General features: G+C 61.2%; 1 protein-coding gene across 2 annotated transcripts in view; it reads right to left on the minus strand.

The window, feature by feature from the left end:
• The window catches only part of CRMP1 (collapsin response mediator protein 1), a 37,811-nt gene extending 30,434 nt beyond the window's left edge, over positions 1–7,377 (minus strand). The window contains exon 1 of one of the 2 annotated variants that reach the window (XM_070399527.1): positions 6,932–7,377. In XM_070399527.1, coding sequence (XP_070255628.1) covers positions 6,932–7,312 — 381 coding nt within the window. In that variant the 5' untranslated portion in view covers positions 7,313–7,377. Of the gene's footprint in view, positions 1–2,918; positions 3,100–6,931 lie in introns of those variants that run through there. The other variant, XM_070399536.1, reaches the window with a different exon arrangement.
• Between the last annotated feature and the right edge of the window lie 8,644 nt (positions 7,378–16,021).

The raw sequence follows: 16,021 nt of genomic DNA on the forward strand, positions 1-16,021 counted from the left end.
GAATATTTTAAACAACCCTTGGGGGCTGAAGCTAAGTGGTTCTGCTTTCCCCCCTCTTCTCTCTCAAGCTATTGTGTTTTCTCAGGAAAAGGCTGAGGTGGAAAAAAGAGGGAAAAGACGCCACCATCGTAATCAACAGGAGCAGAACGTTTCATAACCCGGCCGTGTCCCTACCTGTGTCCACACTGCGCCCCGCCTGGGTGAGTGTCCACTCTCCTAGCTCTGCGTTCATTGGCAAAGCTGGGACCTTATCCCCGTTGTTCAGATGAGAAAACTGAGGCTCACAGGGGCACAGAGTGACCCACCATCAAGCAGGGGTGACGTGAGGATGCACTTCCGAGCTGTAGCTGGTCCTTTCTGAAGCCCCTCCAGGCCCCAAGGCTGCACACACCCTGCCTGCCAACTGTGTTTTACTGTTTCCAAGGTTTGCTCTAAGTGCGCGAGAAGCTGCCTGGGGAGCAGAGGCTGGGCTCCCACGATGCTGGCTTTGCTGGCTTTCCTTCAGTCTCTCCAACATGCCACACTGGGGGGGGGGGGGGGGGGGGGGGCGGGGAGGAGGGCTCCTCCCTGCCGTGTCTCCTCCAGCCTCCAGCCTCCAGCCTCCAGCCTCCAGTACTCCCCCTTACAACAGCCCCTCCAATGGGTTGTGATTTCAGGCTGAAACGTCAGCCTCTGCTAAACTCTGGGAAGGTAAGGGCCAGGCTGGCTCCTTCCCACGTTCCCTAGCCCCCAGCACCCCCATCAGACCAGGTGCTTCAACTTCCGGTAATTACCAACCAAGAGCTATTGCCCAGACTGAGGGTGCACCTGGGGAAGCCACAGCCCCGCCCACTTAACCACTCCTGCTCCTGGGGAAGATGAGGGGCCCAGAAAGGAGCTCCAGCCAAGGCCACCCTCTGGGGTTCGCTGTTTCTCCTTTAAACCACGGTCTCTCTGGCTGGGATGGGCTTGAGAGACCGGCCCAATGGAACACAGATGCCTCCTCAAGGGCGGCTTCCTCGGAACCAGGCATGATTCTCAGCATCTCCTCTCTCGCCCCAGGCTACGGAAGCCCTTAGGGTCCCTTACACAGGGGTCGCAGGAAGGACTAAAGCAGCAGGACCAGCCAGCAGTTCTGAAGCCCCTACTATGTGCTAACACGCACTGGGAGCTCAGTCAGGGTCCTCTTAGATGCTCAAGGGGCCTGGGAAGCGGCCAGTGTGATACCCACTTTGGATAGCAGAGCTGGAGGCTCAGCGAGGCCACCGAGCAGGATGCACCCAGACACCTGGCGCAGAAGCTGTCCCATCTCCATTCCAGAGCGTCATGCGGGAAGGCTGGCAGGGCGAGTGCTGTGAGCAGACTGAGACCTGTGTGCCCCCAGGGGCACCACTCCCCCTGGCCCGCCTCAAAGACCGTCCTGCTAAACTTCCTTCTTGGAAACTGGGGTCCTGGGAGGGGTACAGACCTGCCATGGGCCACAGTCACAAAGGGACTCGGGGCTCCTAACGTATCCGTCACTGCATCGCCCTCCCCATCACCTGCCTCAGTTCCCCTGGAGGGGAGGGTTAGAAAGCCCCAAGAAAGGGACCTGCTCAACAAATACCCCAGACCTTCCTACCACTGGGCTCAGCCTGAAGCAAGCACACTCCTGCCACAGATTCTTAGCCAACAGCACCGAGAAGGCATCGGTCACTGTGCCTCCCGGTCCCAGGGCAGGGATTCAGGGTGGGGAAGTGGGGGGCCCCCCCTCAGGAGTTGCATCTCTGTACAGGAACACAGCACAGGTCCGCTGGCTACACCTGCAGCCGGCCCGTCGGAGGGGATTTCTCGGGGAAGATTCAGCCCATCGTTGGGTAGGATGCAGGGCTGTTCTGGTGGAGCAGGGACCCAGGTCCCTCCCAACCTCCCTCCACCTGCATCCTGGCCGGCACACAACGCTCCCCTCAAAGGACTTATTGGGAAGATTCAATAAAACAAGGTCTGCAATATGCCGGGCAGGCGGGCGAGTGGGGATGCCAGCTGCCTCCTCCTCCCAAGGCGGCCCCCTGCAGGGTCCCTGGGGTCATCCCTGAGTCCGGATTTTGGATCCCTGAGGATGCTGGGTCTCCCGTCCGCAAACCTCGGGCATCACCCTGGAGCATTCCTCACGCCCAGAGGCCCCTCTCCCAGCACCCAGCTGCTCCCGCACCCACCACCCCAGGCCCGAGGGCCCCCGTCCCTCAGGAATGGTCTGGTTCCACTCGGATACCAGGCAGGCCATGGGGCAAAGCCCTCAGCACCCCACCCAGAGACAAAGCTTAAAGAAGTGGGATGCTTTGTTTCCGGCCACACCCAGGGACCCAGGGACCCAGGGACTGCTCAGCGCCCACGCCCCCGCGGTAACCCTTCCAGGGCCACAGCCCCCAGTGCTGCCGGTGCGGCGGGGAATGGAAGGGGCCCTCCTTCATGGCGCGGTCTCTAGGTGCAGACTTCCACCCCACGGTCTGGGAGCGGAGCTGGCGGCCCTGGATCTTTTTCCTTCCTCTGTGCTAGAAGGAACCCGTCTGCGAGGTGCAGGAGCTGGGCAGTGCGGGCCCAGGTGCGGGAGGCTGGGCTCCAGGCCAAGCGAGGAGGTTCGGACCCTGAGCCCCTCCCTCTTTTGTTCAGCTCAGCATCCTTCCTCCCAGGCCACGCCAGCCTCTGGCACATCCCCTGGGGAGGCGGGGGCTGCAGGCCTGGGGACCCAAGCCTAGCCTCCAGCCCCGCCCCGCCCGCCGAGTGGGGGGGCTCCCCCACCCATTGTCCCCCGAGGCTGGGGGGAGGGGGCTGCAATGCGAGACCCGCCCCGCCCCAACCGCTGTGTCGCAGAAACCCTCGGGGCCGCCCCTACTTTCCCAGGCGGATCCCGACCCGGCGGTGACCACCCCCACCGCACAAAGGGGCGGGCGGCGGCTTACCGTGATGTGCGGGATGCTCTTCTTGCCCTGGTAAGACATGGCCCCGGTGGCGCCCTGGGCCCGCTGGTGGACCTGGGGGCTGTCTTTCGCACTGTCGGGCTCTCTCTCGGTCCCACTCCCCGTGGGCGCGGTGACAAAGCCCGGGAGGGACGCAGAGACTCGGAGCTCGCGCCCGCTGACGCACCGCTGCCCGGCTCCCGGCCTGCGCACCGCCGCTCCGGCTGCCAGCACCGCCCGGCGCCGCGAGGGGGCGGGAGGAGGAGGGAGGACGCGGGCGGGCGGGAGGAGGGCGCGGCAGACACACAGCTCCTCCCGGCGGCAGAGCCGAGCCCTATTCGCCCCTCGGGCAGGAACCGGGAAGCGCTTCCCTTCCGATCTCCCCACTCCGCCCCCGCCCCCCAAATCGCGCCGGCTGGCTGACCCCCGCCCGGTGCGCACCGGCGGCCTCGCTCTCGCGATGGGCAAGGGCCGGTGTGCAGGGTTCTTTTTAAAGCAGGAGACGGCCTTGCGATGCGATGCGCAGGCAGAGCCGGGCCGCAGCGCGCAACGGTGGCCTCCCCGTCACAGCCGCTTGGGGGAGGGAGAGCGCGCCGGTGCCCAGGACCCGCCCAGGCGGCTGGAGCTTTCAAAGCCCCCAGAACCGGCTCAGAGGCGGCCCCCTCCTGCCTCTCTCCCTCAGATCCCGTTTGTCCGCAAGCCATTCCCTGAATAGACCCAGCACTTTCCCATCTCCAACTCCAAGCCTTTCTTCAAGCTGTACCCTCTCCCTGAATAGCCTGCTCGAGACAAAAGCTTCCCCATCCTCCCAGACTCATCCCCAAGGCTTCTCAGTAACGCTCCTTCCCATCACCCTCGCCACCCGTCACCGAACCAGCCTGCCTGAGGCCTCAGCAGGGGCCTCCTGCCTTCGGAGAGGGGACAGCAGGGACCCAGGAGACTGGGTCCTAATTCATGGCTGCCCTGCTCCACCCCTGCATCCGCTGAGGCGTCAATGCCAGGCCATCAGGGCTCCACCACAGTCTTGCCGACTGGACAGGGACTGTTTCCAGGGCCAGACCATTGGCGCCAAGGTCCCCACAGCCTCCTGAACAGACGGGAGGCAGGAGGAGGAACAGGACCTCTTGACTCCCAGGGGAGAGGGGACATTAGCCCAGGACTCAGAATTGCTCCAAGGAGGGAGGCAGGAGGCCAGGGCATAGCTGGATAGACTTCATGACAAGGGAGGAATAAAAGATACGAAGGAGAAAGGAGAAAGCCCCAGCAGGCCCCACAACACTGGACAGAGTAAAATGCTGACCTGCTCTCTGCCTATAAAATCCCAGCCCGCGGGGGCTGTACAATGACCCGTCTCCTTTACTTTCCAGTTGTCACCCAGAGGCGTGGTGAAGCTCCCACATGCAGGCTGGGGCTGAGGCCCTCACCGTTACCCCTCCCGTCCAGGACAGGAGCCAGAGGTGCCTAGGCCTTCGAATGGAGGTGGGTTGGAGCTCTGCACAGAAGTAGCTCCACATTCCAGGAACACTAGGCCACACTTTCCCACGCTGCAGGTGGGGAACTGAGGGTTACAGAGGTCAAGTACCTCAGGTGCGATGCACACGAGCTGCAGCAGAGCAGAACCTGGGAGCCGGGTTCCTGCACACCTCGGCTGAGCTCACTCACTCATCCAGTCAGCCTCTGCCCTGAGCTGGGTGGATGCCTTGTCCATGACGGGACACTGTGAGGACACGCTCCCCCCCACCCCCGCCCCTACACACACACCTCCATTCTCTCTCCCCACTTAGTTAAATCCTTGGACCCATGCACGAGGGCGTCCCCAGGGCTCAGCCTGGGCAGGGACAAGACCACGTGTGTATCGGGGGAGGGGCACCGGCCAGAGATTGGCCAAACAGACAGCTGCTCCCAAGCAGACTTCCCCGGTACAAAGCCCCGCAGTAGCTCAGCCTTGGGCCTCGGAAAATGCTGCGCCTGCGCTGCAGAAACCCCTCCTCCCTCCCCAGGGAAGAGCTTGATGGGTGGGGGGGAGGGCTGGCACCCCCTGCAAAGCGCAGGAGCAAGGAGGCCCGCCCGAACGGAGCTCCGTGGCCGCTCGATCCGCAGAAAGTAAAAGGTTGCCCCCAGGGAGACCCGGAGGCCCCCTGGACTCATAGTCTGGAACCTCCAGGGCCTCCAGAGTCCTCAGCTGGCTGGAGGCGCCGCCTTTTGTCCTGACCCCTGTCCCGGAGGAGCCGTGGAGAAAGGGGAGAGAGGAAGGGGTGTGTTGGGGGGGGGGGGGTGGGTAGCAGGCTGCGATCCGGCCCAGGCGGAGCCCCAGGGGCCATGCTGCTGTAGGTAAAACTGACCGCAGCTCCACCAGGGATGTGCTTCCTGCCAGCTCCCCGCCCGGCACAAAGTGCCCTGGCCTCCGGGGCACTCCAGCGCGCTTGGAGGGGGGCCTGGAGGAAAATGTCACCCGCACTTCCCATATGGAGCAGCTGAGGCTCAAGAGGGCGAAGGGCCCTGGTTGGAAACCAGGGTTTCCCAGTATTGACCCCGGCTTCTCAGTCTGTAGCCCTAAAGCCTCCCTTTTGGGCTCGGAAGGCTGGATCCTAAGTGAGGTTGGCCTCCAGAGAAGCGAGGTGGGCAGGGGGAGAAAAAGGAGTAGAAAAAAGGAGATGGGACGCTCTCACTATCACCTTCCCTCGCCCCCACCCGTTCACACCCCCTCAATGTACACCTTCCCTTCACGGGGCGCCGGCTTCAGAACCATGGAGAGTTCCCGACTTATGGGGACACAGTCGCAGGCAGGGGTGGGGGGCGGGGGGCAGAAGGAGACTCACTATTGCGCGGTAGCAGCCAAAAGCTTGCCTACCCTATTCCTCCAGGAAGCCCACCCAGATTTCTGTCCTGGTCAAGCTCTGACTCCTGCTGGCTCGCTTTATGCCTCTCAGAGCATTTAAGGGAAGGGCGAATTAAGATGATGATGATGATGATAAAACGAACAACCTGCCTTTGAATGGTCACTACTTACTTCATTCTCACAAGGAATCTGTTTCCCAATCTGGCCTGGGGTGGGGCTGGGGTGCTGAGCGGTGCTCGGACGTCTACTTCCCGGGCTAAGCCTACAGGTCGCCGGCCCGCTGCTGCTCCAACTTACATTTCCCAGACACCTGGCCCTGACCCATATATGCCCTGCTCCTGCAGCGGAGAATGCGGGTCCCTGGGAGATGGATGGATAAGTTGTGCCCTTATCCATCCATCTCCCCCGGTTCCCTGGCGACCTGCAGCTCAAGGGAGGTGGGCCCTCGGGCCAAGGCCTGGCGTTCCTTCTCCACGGTGCTCCCCCGCTTTGGGAGAGGGGGCTCCGAGTCCAGGAAGCTAGGGGCTCGGGTTCAGATCCCCAGTCGGCCTCCAGCTTGCTGTGCAGCACACTGAAGCCCGCACCCCAGGCTGTGCTGGGGGGCTCGGGAGCAGCCCCTGGGAATGCCTGCGCTTGGGGGTGCGACGTTTCCCGTCCCATCTAAATCTTTAACCAAACCCTTCCCGCGGAAAGCCCCCCGGGGCGAGGCTTCCCTCCGCTGCCAGCTGTGTGACCACGTCCCTGACCCTGTCCCAGAGCCGGCACACAGCAGGTGCTCTGAAATTCCTAACGAGTGAGCGAATGCATGCGTGGACGAATGCGGAACGGAGCTGCCCTGCTCCTGCAGCGGAGAATGCGGGTCCCTGGGTTAGATGCACCCCAAGGGGCCCATGTGGCCGCTTAGCTAACTTACTTCCCCTCTCAGAACCTCCTGCTCTCTTTCTGCAGAGGAGGGTGGGAGCCGGCTCTCACCGGCTATACTGGCCACCCTGACCCGGCGCGCAACCTCTCGGAACCTCCCACCGGACGGGTGGGGGAGGGGCCTTCCACAGCTCTCCCCAACCTGGCGGCGGCGGCCCCGGCACTCAGGCCTCCGCACTGCCCTCGGGCGACCCCACTCCCCGCGGCCCCCGAGGCCCCGCCCCCTCCGTCCGGCCCACGCGAGCCCCGAGGGTACCTGGCCATTGTCCCGGCCGAGGGGCAGGTCGCGGGGCGCAGGGCAGCGGATGCACAGCGCCGGCGGCCGCTCGTCGCGCTCGCCGGGAGAGCTGATGGCCGAGCCCGAGGGCTCGCTCACGTCGCTGGCCGTGTCCTCGCTGCCGCCGGGGCCCGGCAGGCCGACGGCGTCCAGCTGGCCCGCACCGCGCGGCGTGCGCGCCGAGCCGCGGCGGCCCACGCTGTACGCGTCGAAGTCGATGGTCTTGTTCTCGTAGGCGCCCTCCACCGCGGCGAACATGCCGCCGTACTTCTGGCGCGGGGTCTGCGCCGCGCTGCCCGGCCGCGCCAGGTACACGGGCAGGTCGTCCTCCGTGTTCCACGCGCGCCGCCGGTCCGCCATGCCGGCCCCAGGCCGCCCGCCCGCCGCGGTCCTAACCACCGCTGTGCGCCGCGCTCCGCGTCGGGTGCGGGCCCGCGGCGGCCCAGGCGCGTCTGCGGCCCGAGGCGGGGCGGGGCGGGGCGGGGGCGGGGCCTCGGGGCGGCCGGCTGCGGCGCGTCGCTGGCTACAAAGGACCGGGAGGCGGGGACGCGGCGAGCGCGGGGAGGGACGATGACGTACCCGAGCCGCAGCGCCGAGGGGCGGCCGAACTGCAGTACCCTCCTGCACCCGCTCCCGCCCGCAGGCTGAGCTCGGGCGGGCGCCCAGAGAGCGAGGGTGGGGTCCCGTGCATCACACACACACACACACACACACACACACACAGAGACACACACGAGTCACACACAGGTTGGTACTAGCACACCAGACAATTAAGGCCATACAAACAAGAGAAAGATGCACAGACATGCTGGCACACACGAGTGGATGACACGCAGTCTCCCCAGACACACACAGGCTCGGTCACACACATCATAGACACTTCTGTACACACATGCATGCTCGCACATATTCCAAGCCTGTTACACACAGACCAGAAATTCTCAGTCACCCAACCCCGTGCGTGCACAGCGTCCCGTCGAGATGGATTGCACCATCGGAGAGACGCATACATGTTGGACACCGAGTACATTTACTCAGCAGTCACAGCGAATGACCCTGGCACCTGGCACGTTTTTTGGTGCTGGGGACAGAGCCATGCACAAAGTAAACCGAGGCCGGCCCTCCAGGAGAAGACATTCTAAGGAGGGAGACACACCCACATAACGTTCCAGGTAGGACGAACAGCAAGACAAGACTCGTTCACTCAGACAGAGAAATACACTCTTGCTTGAGAACCAGTGACTCACACGTAGATGATGCTCACGCCTGCAACACCCACGCAGCAAAGAGATTTTCACACCCTCATGCCAAAGACAAACTCACAGGGTGACTCCACCCACACAAACCCCAACAGGACACCCCCCCCCCCCACACACACACACAAATCCACAACAGATAGAAGGGAAGCCGAGAGCTTAAATAGAAATGCTCCAGAAATGGACAAAGAGTTAGATCTCAAACACACACACACACACACACACACACACACACACAGAATCCTGTCAGTCGCCCAGACAAATATTCTCCATTCTCGGGGTCACCTCTCAGGACCCCAGTCCAGCCTATCCTTGCTGAGCCAGGAACATGCAGCCTGGGGGTGCTGGGCTTCCTGTGAGTAGAGCCAAGGTGGAAGCATGGGCTTAGGGTCTCTCTGCTGGGGCTCCCCTCACCCTCTCTTCAAGCCAGGAGCAGTGTGTGTCCCCTAGACACCGTCCCTCATTTTTCCATGATGATTACAGGCAGAGGGGCCTGCGGGTCTCTGGGGACCTAGGGGTCCCAGCTGCTCTTTCTGGACCGGCGGAATCGCCAATGCCAAACCCTTCTGCAGCAAGTCCAGACGCACAGCATAGCGGCTGGTGGGGACCAGGGCCAACACCCTCAGTGCCTCCAGGCTCTGTGCGCCCACCCCAGCGCCCCTCCCCATGCTGGGAGCTGTCCCTTCAGCACCAGCCAGTCCTACAGCCCCTGGGAGTCCCAGACAGACAGCAGGATTCACATGATTCTTCTTGTGATTGGGCCTATGGGCTGAAGACTGGGGGTGTGGGCTCCATGGCCTCAGGGACACCCCTCCCGCTGCCCTTACTGTTATTTCGCCCAGGAGCAGGCTGGTCTGGGCAGTGAGTGGGGAAAACTGAGGCTCAGAGAGAGAAGTCATTCACCGAGGGTCACAGCTGGCAAGTGGTGCCCCTTAAGGGTTAAAACAGTAGAGTGGTCCCAGTGTCTGCGCCTTACCGGTCTCCTTTAGCCCCTCCACCCACCACCACCACCCCCCCCAGGAGCCTAGCAGAAGGGGTCCCGCTGGGAGAAGGGCGATAAAGGAATGGACAAGGTTGTTGAGTTGGAATCCTGCTCTCCATGCAACCTTGGACAATGCTTCCACATTCGTCCAGCACTGGGGGTGCCCACCGGCTCTCAGGCTTCCTCATGCCTCATCTTCTTCAGGCAGGAGGGGATCTGACTTGGTTCGAGTGCCTGCCACGCATAAGGGTCTTTGCACACGCGGTTTCTTTCTACACATCACGTCCTGCCTTCAGCAGCCCCGGGGGCAGGCAGTGCCACCTCCGTTTCCAGGCTGGAGCACGGGGAGGCCAAGGGGGCAGCCTTGGCCGAGGCCAACAGAGGGAGAGCCCAGGAAACCTGAGCGAACCCCACTCGGTCCAGAGGGTGGCGGTGACCTTCCCCACCCGGCCCCCAGCCGCTGCGCCCGGTCCTCCAGGGAGGGAGTGCTCATGTGTGACTCCAACCAGGACACTTGGTGAAGGACAAGCGAGAGCTCACCCGTCCGCCTGGGGCCTTCCAGGGCGAAGCACGGAAGGGAGGGCTGTGTCGGGCGGCAGTGGGAGCGGACCTGGGGGCCACTCAGCTCCGATGCCTCTTCTCCATCACGGCCTATTTTGGGGGGGAACAACAGAGAAATATTTTTTTAAAAACACCAGTTGTGCTCGGCCAGTATGGCTCACGGTTTGAATCCTGGCCAGGGCACATGCCCGGGTTGTGGGCTCAGTCCCCAGTGTGGGGTGTGCAGAAGGCAGCCGATCCATGATTCTCTCTCATCATTGATGTTTCTCTCTCTCTCTCCCTCTCCTTTCCTCTCTGAAGTCAATAATAAAAATATATTAAAACACACACACACACACACACACACATACACACACACACACACAACAATAACAACAAATATCAGCTGTAAAAAGGAAGTTTCCCAAAAGCAGGGGAAGGGAACTGTGCTCTATTGTGGGTGTATAATCCTCTCAGCAAACCTGTGAGGTGAGGAAGGGCCTACTGCGCTCGTTTTGGATGGGAGAGAGTCAGAGGAGTTACCCGAACTGCTGAGCTGCAGGGCCGGCCAGTGGCAGAGGCGCAGCTCAGGTCCGGGCCTGCTTGGTGGTAAAAGGTCTGTGTGTGTGTGTTTTGCTGCCCCCGAGTCAGCTCCCTAGGGGCTGTGGGGGGCAGAGTGATGCCCCTGCCCTGGCGTCCAGTCCTAATCCCCGAGCCTGTGCACAGGATGCCTCTCACGCCAAAGGGGACTTGCAGGTGTCATAAGAGCAGGGCCTGGAGCAGGGAGGTTACCTGGGCTCACCGGGTGGCCCGATGTCATCACGAGGGTCCTCACAGGTGAAGGAGGGAGGCAGGAGGCTCAGTGTCCAGGGCAACATGACCCCAGATCAGCGAGGGACCGGAAGGAGCTGTGCTGTGAGGACGGAGGAGGGGAGCGAGAGCCCAGGAAGCAGCAGCTCCAGAAGCAAGCTCTCCCCGGGGGTCTCCGGGAGGAGCGCCCCGGCCCTGCCAACACGGCGATTTCCGCCCAGGGACACCCCGTTTGGGCGTCTATTCTCCGAACGGGGAAGTCATAAATCATGTGCTGTCTTAAGCCTCCAGCTCATGGCGCTTTGTTCCAGCAACAATAGTAAACGGACCCAGGCAGGAAATGGATCCCTGAGGAAATCCCTGCTCTCTGTGCCGAGTGGACCGGGCGCCCGAGAAAGTCATTTATCCCCACAAAAGCCGAGACTCTTGGATCCGTGCGGGTCCGCAGCACTTTGTAACGCACCGTTCATAAGTTACACTTTCAAAAGAGAAAAAAACCTTTGTGAAAAAGCAGACGTTTTAATGTCCCAAACTACACGAATGATACATTTAACAAGAATGGAGAAAAATACATCTTGGTAACAAGAGCAAGTTTCCGCCTCTTTTACAGGAGGCTGGGCTGTCACTGTGAATCCTGAAACCCCGGGAGGAGTGTAAGCGCAGTGAGCACTGGTCAGGGATCCGATGAGCCTCTCCAAGGACAGATGGCTCCTCATTTCCCGTCACGCTGAGGGGGCGTCGGGCAGCTGAACCTCCAAAGGGAAGGGGTCCGCTCAGCTTGCCGACCACGGGGCAGAACTCAGACTGGAACATCCTGACCCTTGTGTCTAGGTCACGTAGGAGTCCTATTAGATTCACGCAACTGCAAGGTGTCGCGTCACCGCACGATTTCCACGCTGACGTCTGTGCTCACGGCTTTCATGGGACCCCTGCCCGGGGTGCAGCCTGGAAGAGTGAGGAGACCAGGCGGTCCTGCCCACGTGAACTTGCAAGCCCCGCCCACCCCCTTGGCCAGTGACCCCAAGTCCCTTCCCGGCCGCACCATCAGCAGTTGGCTGTGTAAACCTGAACTTTGGGGGATCGTCCCTAGTCACCCCGCCCAGGCCCTGCCATCGCACTGAAACACATCTGGGCGTTCTCAGGGGGGAGGGGAGGTCCCCCACGTCACAGCACTGCTGTGTGCCGGGCACTTTAGGGAACATGGCTGTCTCCTTCAGGCTCACGCCTTCCCTGGTGCCATGGAGGACAGTGAGGCGGCAGGAGGCCCGGGTGCAGTCATAGGTCAACCCTGTGCATCTGGCCCATCACTCACCCTCCAGTCCCTGTGAGAGGCAGACCTTGCCCTGGTCCCAGTGGGGAGTCTAACACAGTTATAACAGTGCCTTGTAGGTGGGTACAGCCCCATCGCTGTCAGCGGCGCATTTACAAACATGGTATCTATCATACCACTTTACTTGGGAAAGAACATGTTGATACCGAGTGGCTATCAAGTTTCCAGCCATTTTTGGCAATTCCATTCATTGGTCTTTCTCTCCCCTTATTCTACGATCATGCAAAGGGCCTGTCCGTGTCCCTCTGGCCTAGCCTGAAGGTGGAGCCGAAGCAAACTCCACTTCTCGCATCAGTCTCCCCAGGACTCTGCGTCCTGCATTCAGGCCAAGAATGCAGGCATCAGACCTGGAGCCACGCTTCTAAGACCAGAGCAGGAATCTGGGAAAATCAGACGGAACAGGAAAGCCCAGTCCTTCCACCCTGAGCCTACCGGCTTCTTAAAAGCAGCTTTAGGTCCAAGGCCCACGCTACCTTTTTCTAGAAATCCCCATAAAACAGGAAGGAGTTCTAATACAGGAACAGCCCCAGGGCTTCTCCTTCCTTCTCCGCCTCCGGAGACGCCAGAAAATCCCCGAAGCGTTTGTGTCAAGGCCAGGTGGGAGTCCAGCTGGCCATCGGGACAAAGGCCGAATAGAAATCGCCATGTGCTCACGCACTGGTCACCGTATGTGCCACGGTGCACTGAGCACATCGGCCTCTAAAACACGAGGATGCAGGCCACCTCGGTGTGCAGAGCCCCTCGGTGTGCCTTTACGCCACCAACCGTACCGTCTGAGCCTGCGTGTCGTTGTGCCGAGGTCGGCCACTAGGAGCCTGGCACCCCGGTCCCGCCACAGCGCAGCGGTCCTGCATTTAACTCTCATAAGGGCCATTGGCTGCTTCAAGGGCCTCTGAAGGGGAGGTTACAGAGCCGCCTCTGGTCCCAAATGTTCCAAATGTGAGCAGTCTCCTTCTGTCAACGCTGAGCACACATTTCTTCCTCCATGAGAAACACATAGATACGCGTCTCACGTGGGAGAGACGGGCGAGCTGGGAGGGACCGTGAGGCCAGAGCCTGAGGGTTCGCCCCTGGATGCCCGTTTGAATCACTGTGGGACTTTCAAAGACCCCAGCCTGCCCCCTCCCAAGGCAATCTGATTTAAGGGGCCTGGAGCAGGGCCTGGGGTTGGTTTTTTATAAACCTCTGCAGCCTGGCCGGTGTGGCTCAGTGGTCGACCTATGAACCAGGAGGTCGTGGTTCAATTCCTGGTCGGGACACACACCCAGGTTTTGGGCTCGATCCCCAGCAGGAGGCGTGTGGGAGGCAGCCGATCAATGATGCTCTCTCAACACTGACGTTACTATCTCTCTCCCCCACTCCCTTCCTCTCTGAAATCAATAAAAACATATTAAAAAGCTCTGCAGATGAGTCCAACGTGCAACCAGGGTGAAGAATCACCAGTGTGGGCGGAGTGCAATGTGCACCCTACAAATGGAGCTCATGTGACACCCGCCCCCCCCACCCCCCGAGCCCCACCTCCTCCCCTGCAAGGCCCTGTCTGAAGAGAGAAAGCCGCCGAGTGTGTTAAACATGTGAGAGACGTCTAGCGCCTGCTCTCAGGGGTTGCTCGACTTCTCACAAAGTTCCCCGTCCCGGAATTCCAGCCTGGGATCCGTCACGAGCTGTGACTCTCTTGAAAGGAACTTACCAGCCCGAAGGTATAAGGCTGCCCCACCCCCACCTCAGTTTTATGAAGTTTAATCAATAAATTGCTGAGTAACACCAATAGGAAGGAAGGAACTCCCCTTCTAAAGGATTTGGATTCCCGCTTCTTTGCAACGATGGGTGAGTAATTCCCACTGTAATCGCATCGCCAAGTGATTCAGAAACGTTGGCTGAGCGTGTCTGCTTGGATTTCACATCGGAAAGCTGGGGTCGGGGCGGCTGCAACCACCTTCGTCCCAGCCGCACCGAGACCTAGTGAGGCTCCGGGATATCCGGGACTCGGGGCCCCCCAGGCAGGAATGTGGCGTGGAAAGAGCTCCTTGATTTACTTCCTGTTGCCCAGCGATGCCCCTTAGAGAATGGGTTGCATAAGACCCAGCTCTGGAATTCCAGATCAGAAGAGCACTTGTGGAGCAGGCACCCTCGGCCACGGACAGCCGGGTTCAGTCCCAGCTGCCGTGGAGGGACCCTGCCGGTGCCTGTGCCGCTGAGCCTCCGCGGGCTCCCTTCCCCTCTGTGAAACGGGAAGGCGGTGTTCGTACCGATAAAGCTCCGGCTCTCACAACAGACACTCCGGAATCTGTCATCTTTTTAAAAATATATTCTTATTGATTTCAGAGAGGAAGGGAGAGGGAGAGGGAGAGAGAGACAGAAACATCGATGACAAGAGAGAATCACTGATGGGCTGGCTGTCTCCCGCATGCCCCCCACTGGGGAACAAGCCCACAGCCTGGGCACGTGCCCTGAGCAGGAATTGAACTGTGACCTGGTTCATAGGTTGATGCTCAACCACTGAGTCCTGCTGGCCAGGAGGGTCTGTCGTCTTAATGACCGCACCGTCGGCCGGCTTGGCGAGGGCAGGGGCAGGGGCAGGAGCACCGCGCACACGGGTGGCGGCACAGGCACCTTGGTCTGTGGAGCCGGCAGACCGATCGCCGGGCGCTCTCCACGGCCGCCACCCTCTGGTGGGCCTATTTTAAGAACACCACCTAGCGATTCGCAGGGAAGCGTTGCCATGCCAACTCGCTGGCTGTTGCTAATCATAATCGACGAGTGTGCAGAATAACCATCTGACAGGCAAGCTTTCCTTCCTTAGCCTGGGGACTTTTTCCAAACTGCCATAACAGACCTCCCTCATTGCTCATGATGGCGCACAGTAGGCACATACCAGACACACACTGAGTCAGGGACATGGACCAGGCGTGCGCACACACTGACCTCTGCCCAGTGCTTTCCCATCCGGCGTGTCCATGAAGGCTCTCAGCAGGTGCTGAGGCAGGTACGTGTTCACCCCATTCACCAAGGGGGTTCGCTGAGGAGGGGACGTGACTTCCCCATGACCTCGGAGCTGAGGCACCGCTCAGCTCCAGCCCGGGCTTCCGGTTCACGCCCTGACCGCTTTCTCCCGCTCCAGGTGGTCTCTCAGCTTCCGATCACGCAACAGTCACATCCTGTATGTTGCTGCCAAATGTAAGCGTTTGCATTCACGTGCCCATCGCATCTAAGCCTGGAGCACAGCCTCAAGCTCGGCCGCGGCCACCCTGCCTCTGAGGTCTCCGTGGGCAGTGGGATGGCCTGCCCCCCGGGGGTGCCGCCCTGGCCCCCAGTGGCTCAGGGGCCTCCCTCAGGGACTCTGGACCGGGCAGGGGGCAGACAGAGCTGGGTGGGCGGGGTCAGGGCCCTGCATCCTCCTCTCCCGTCTCCACAATAAGCCGGTGAGGTTGCCGGAGGCGGGACCTTCTCTCCCATCTTCCTCTGAAAGTTTTCCCCTGAAAGAGGAAACTTGGGCTGCGCAGGGCTAAGGACAGGTATGGCCGAGAACCCAGTGCAGGCCCTGCCTGGCCCACGGTGGTCAGCTCACCGCCCCTCCCCGAGACTTCGGGCCCAGGTCCTGCGTCTCTCTGAGCCTCATGTGTCCCCCCATGACGTGAGGGTGCTGACCCGGCAGGTCAGAGGGTGAGCGGAGAAGACAGGCCCACCAGGCCGGGTGCGCCCCTCGAGGGAGAGGGTGGGCTGCCTCCTTCAGCTCCGAGTGTGGCCGTGAGAATAGACACCCCGGGTTGCCAGATCCACTCCTTTTCCAAGAGAAGCCAGAAATCCAGAATTTTATGAGCAATCGCTTGGTGTCTGCATGTCACTTGCTAATTCCAGTATCAACCTACAGCGCAGGCGCGTGCACCCCTCGTCATCGCAGCGTCATTCACAGGAGCCCAGGGAGGGAAGCAGCAGGTGGAGGGATAACAACATGTGGGGGACATGCCCACACGGGGAGCACCACGCAGCCTTCACCAGGAGGGAGTCTGACACCTGCTCCTGCCGGGAGGAGCCTGGGGGGCCCTGTGCTCAGTGAGAAGCGCCACAAAGTGATGGAAACCGCCTGACTCCACACACATGCGTCCCCGGAACAGTCCGAGTCACAGAGAAAGTGGAAGGGGGTCAGGGGT

The sequence above is a fragment of the Myotis yumanensis genome, unplaced genomic scaffold, assembly GCF_028538775.1.
Source record: "Myotis yumanensis isolate MYYU_CA2020_CCGP unplaced genomic scaffold, mMyoYum1.0.hap1 SCAF_1, whole genome shotgun sequence".
Taxonomy (NCBI): Eukaryota; Metazoa; Chordata; class Mammalia; order Chiroptera; family Vespertilionidae; genus Myotis; species Myotis yumanensis.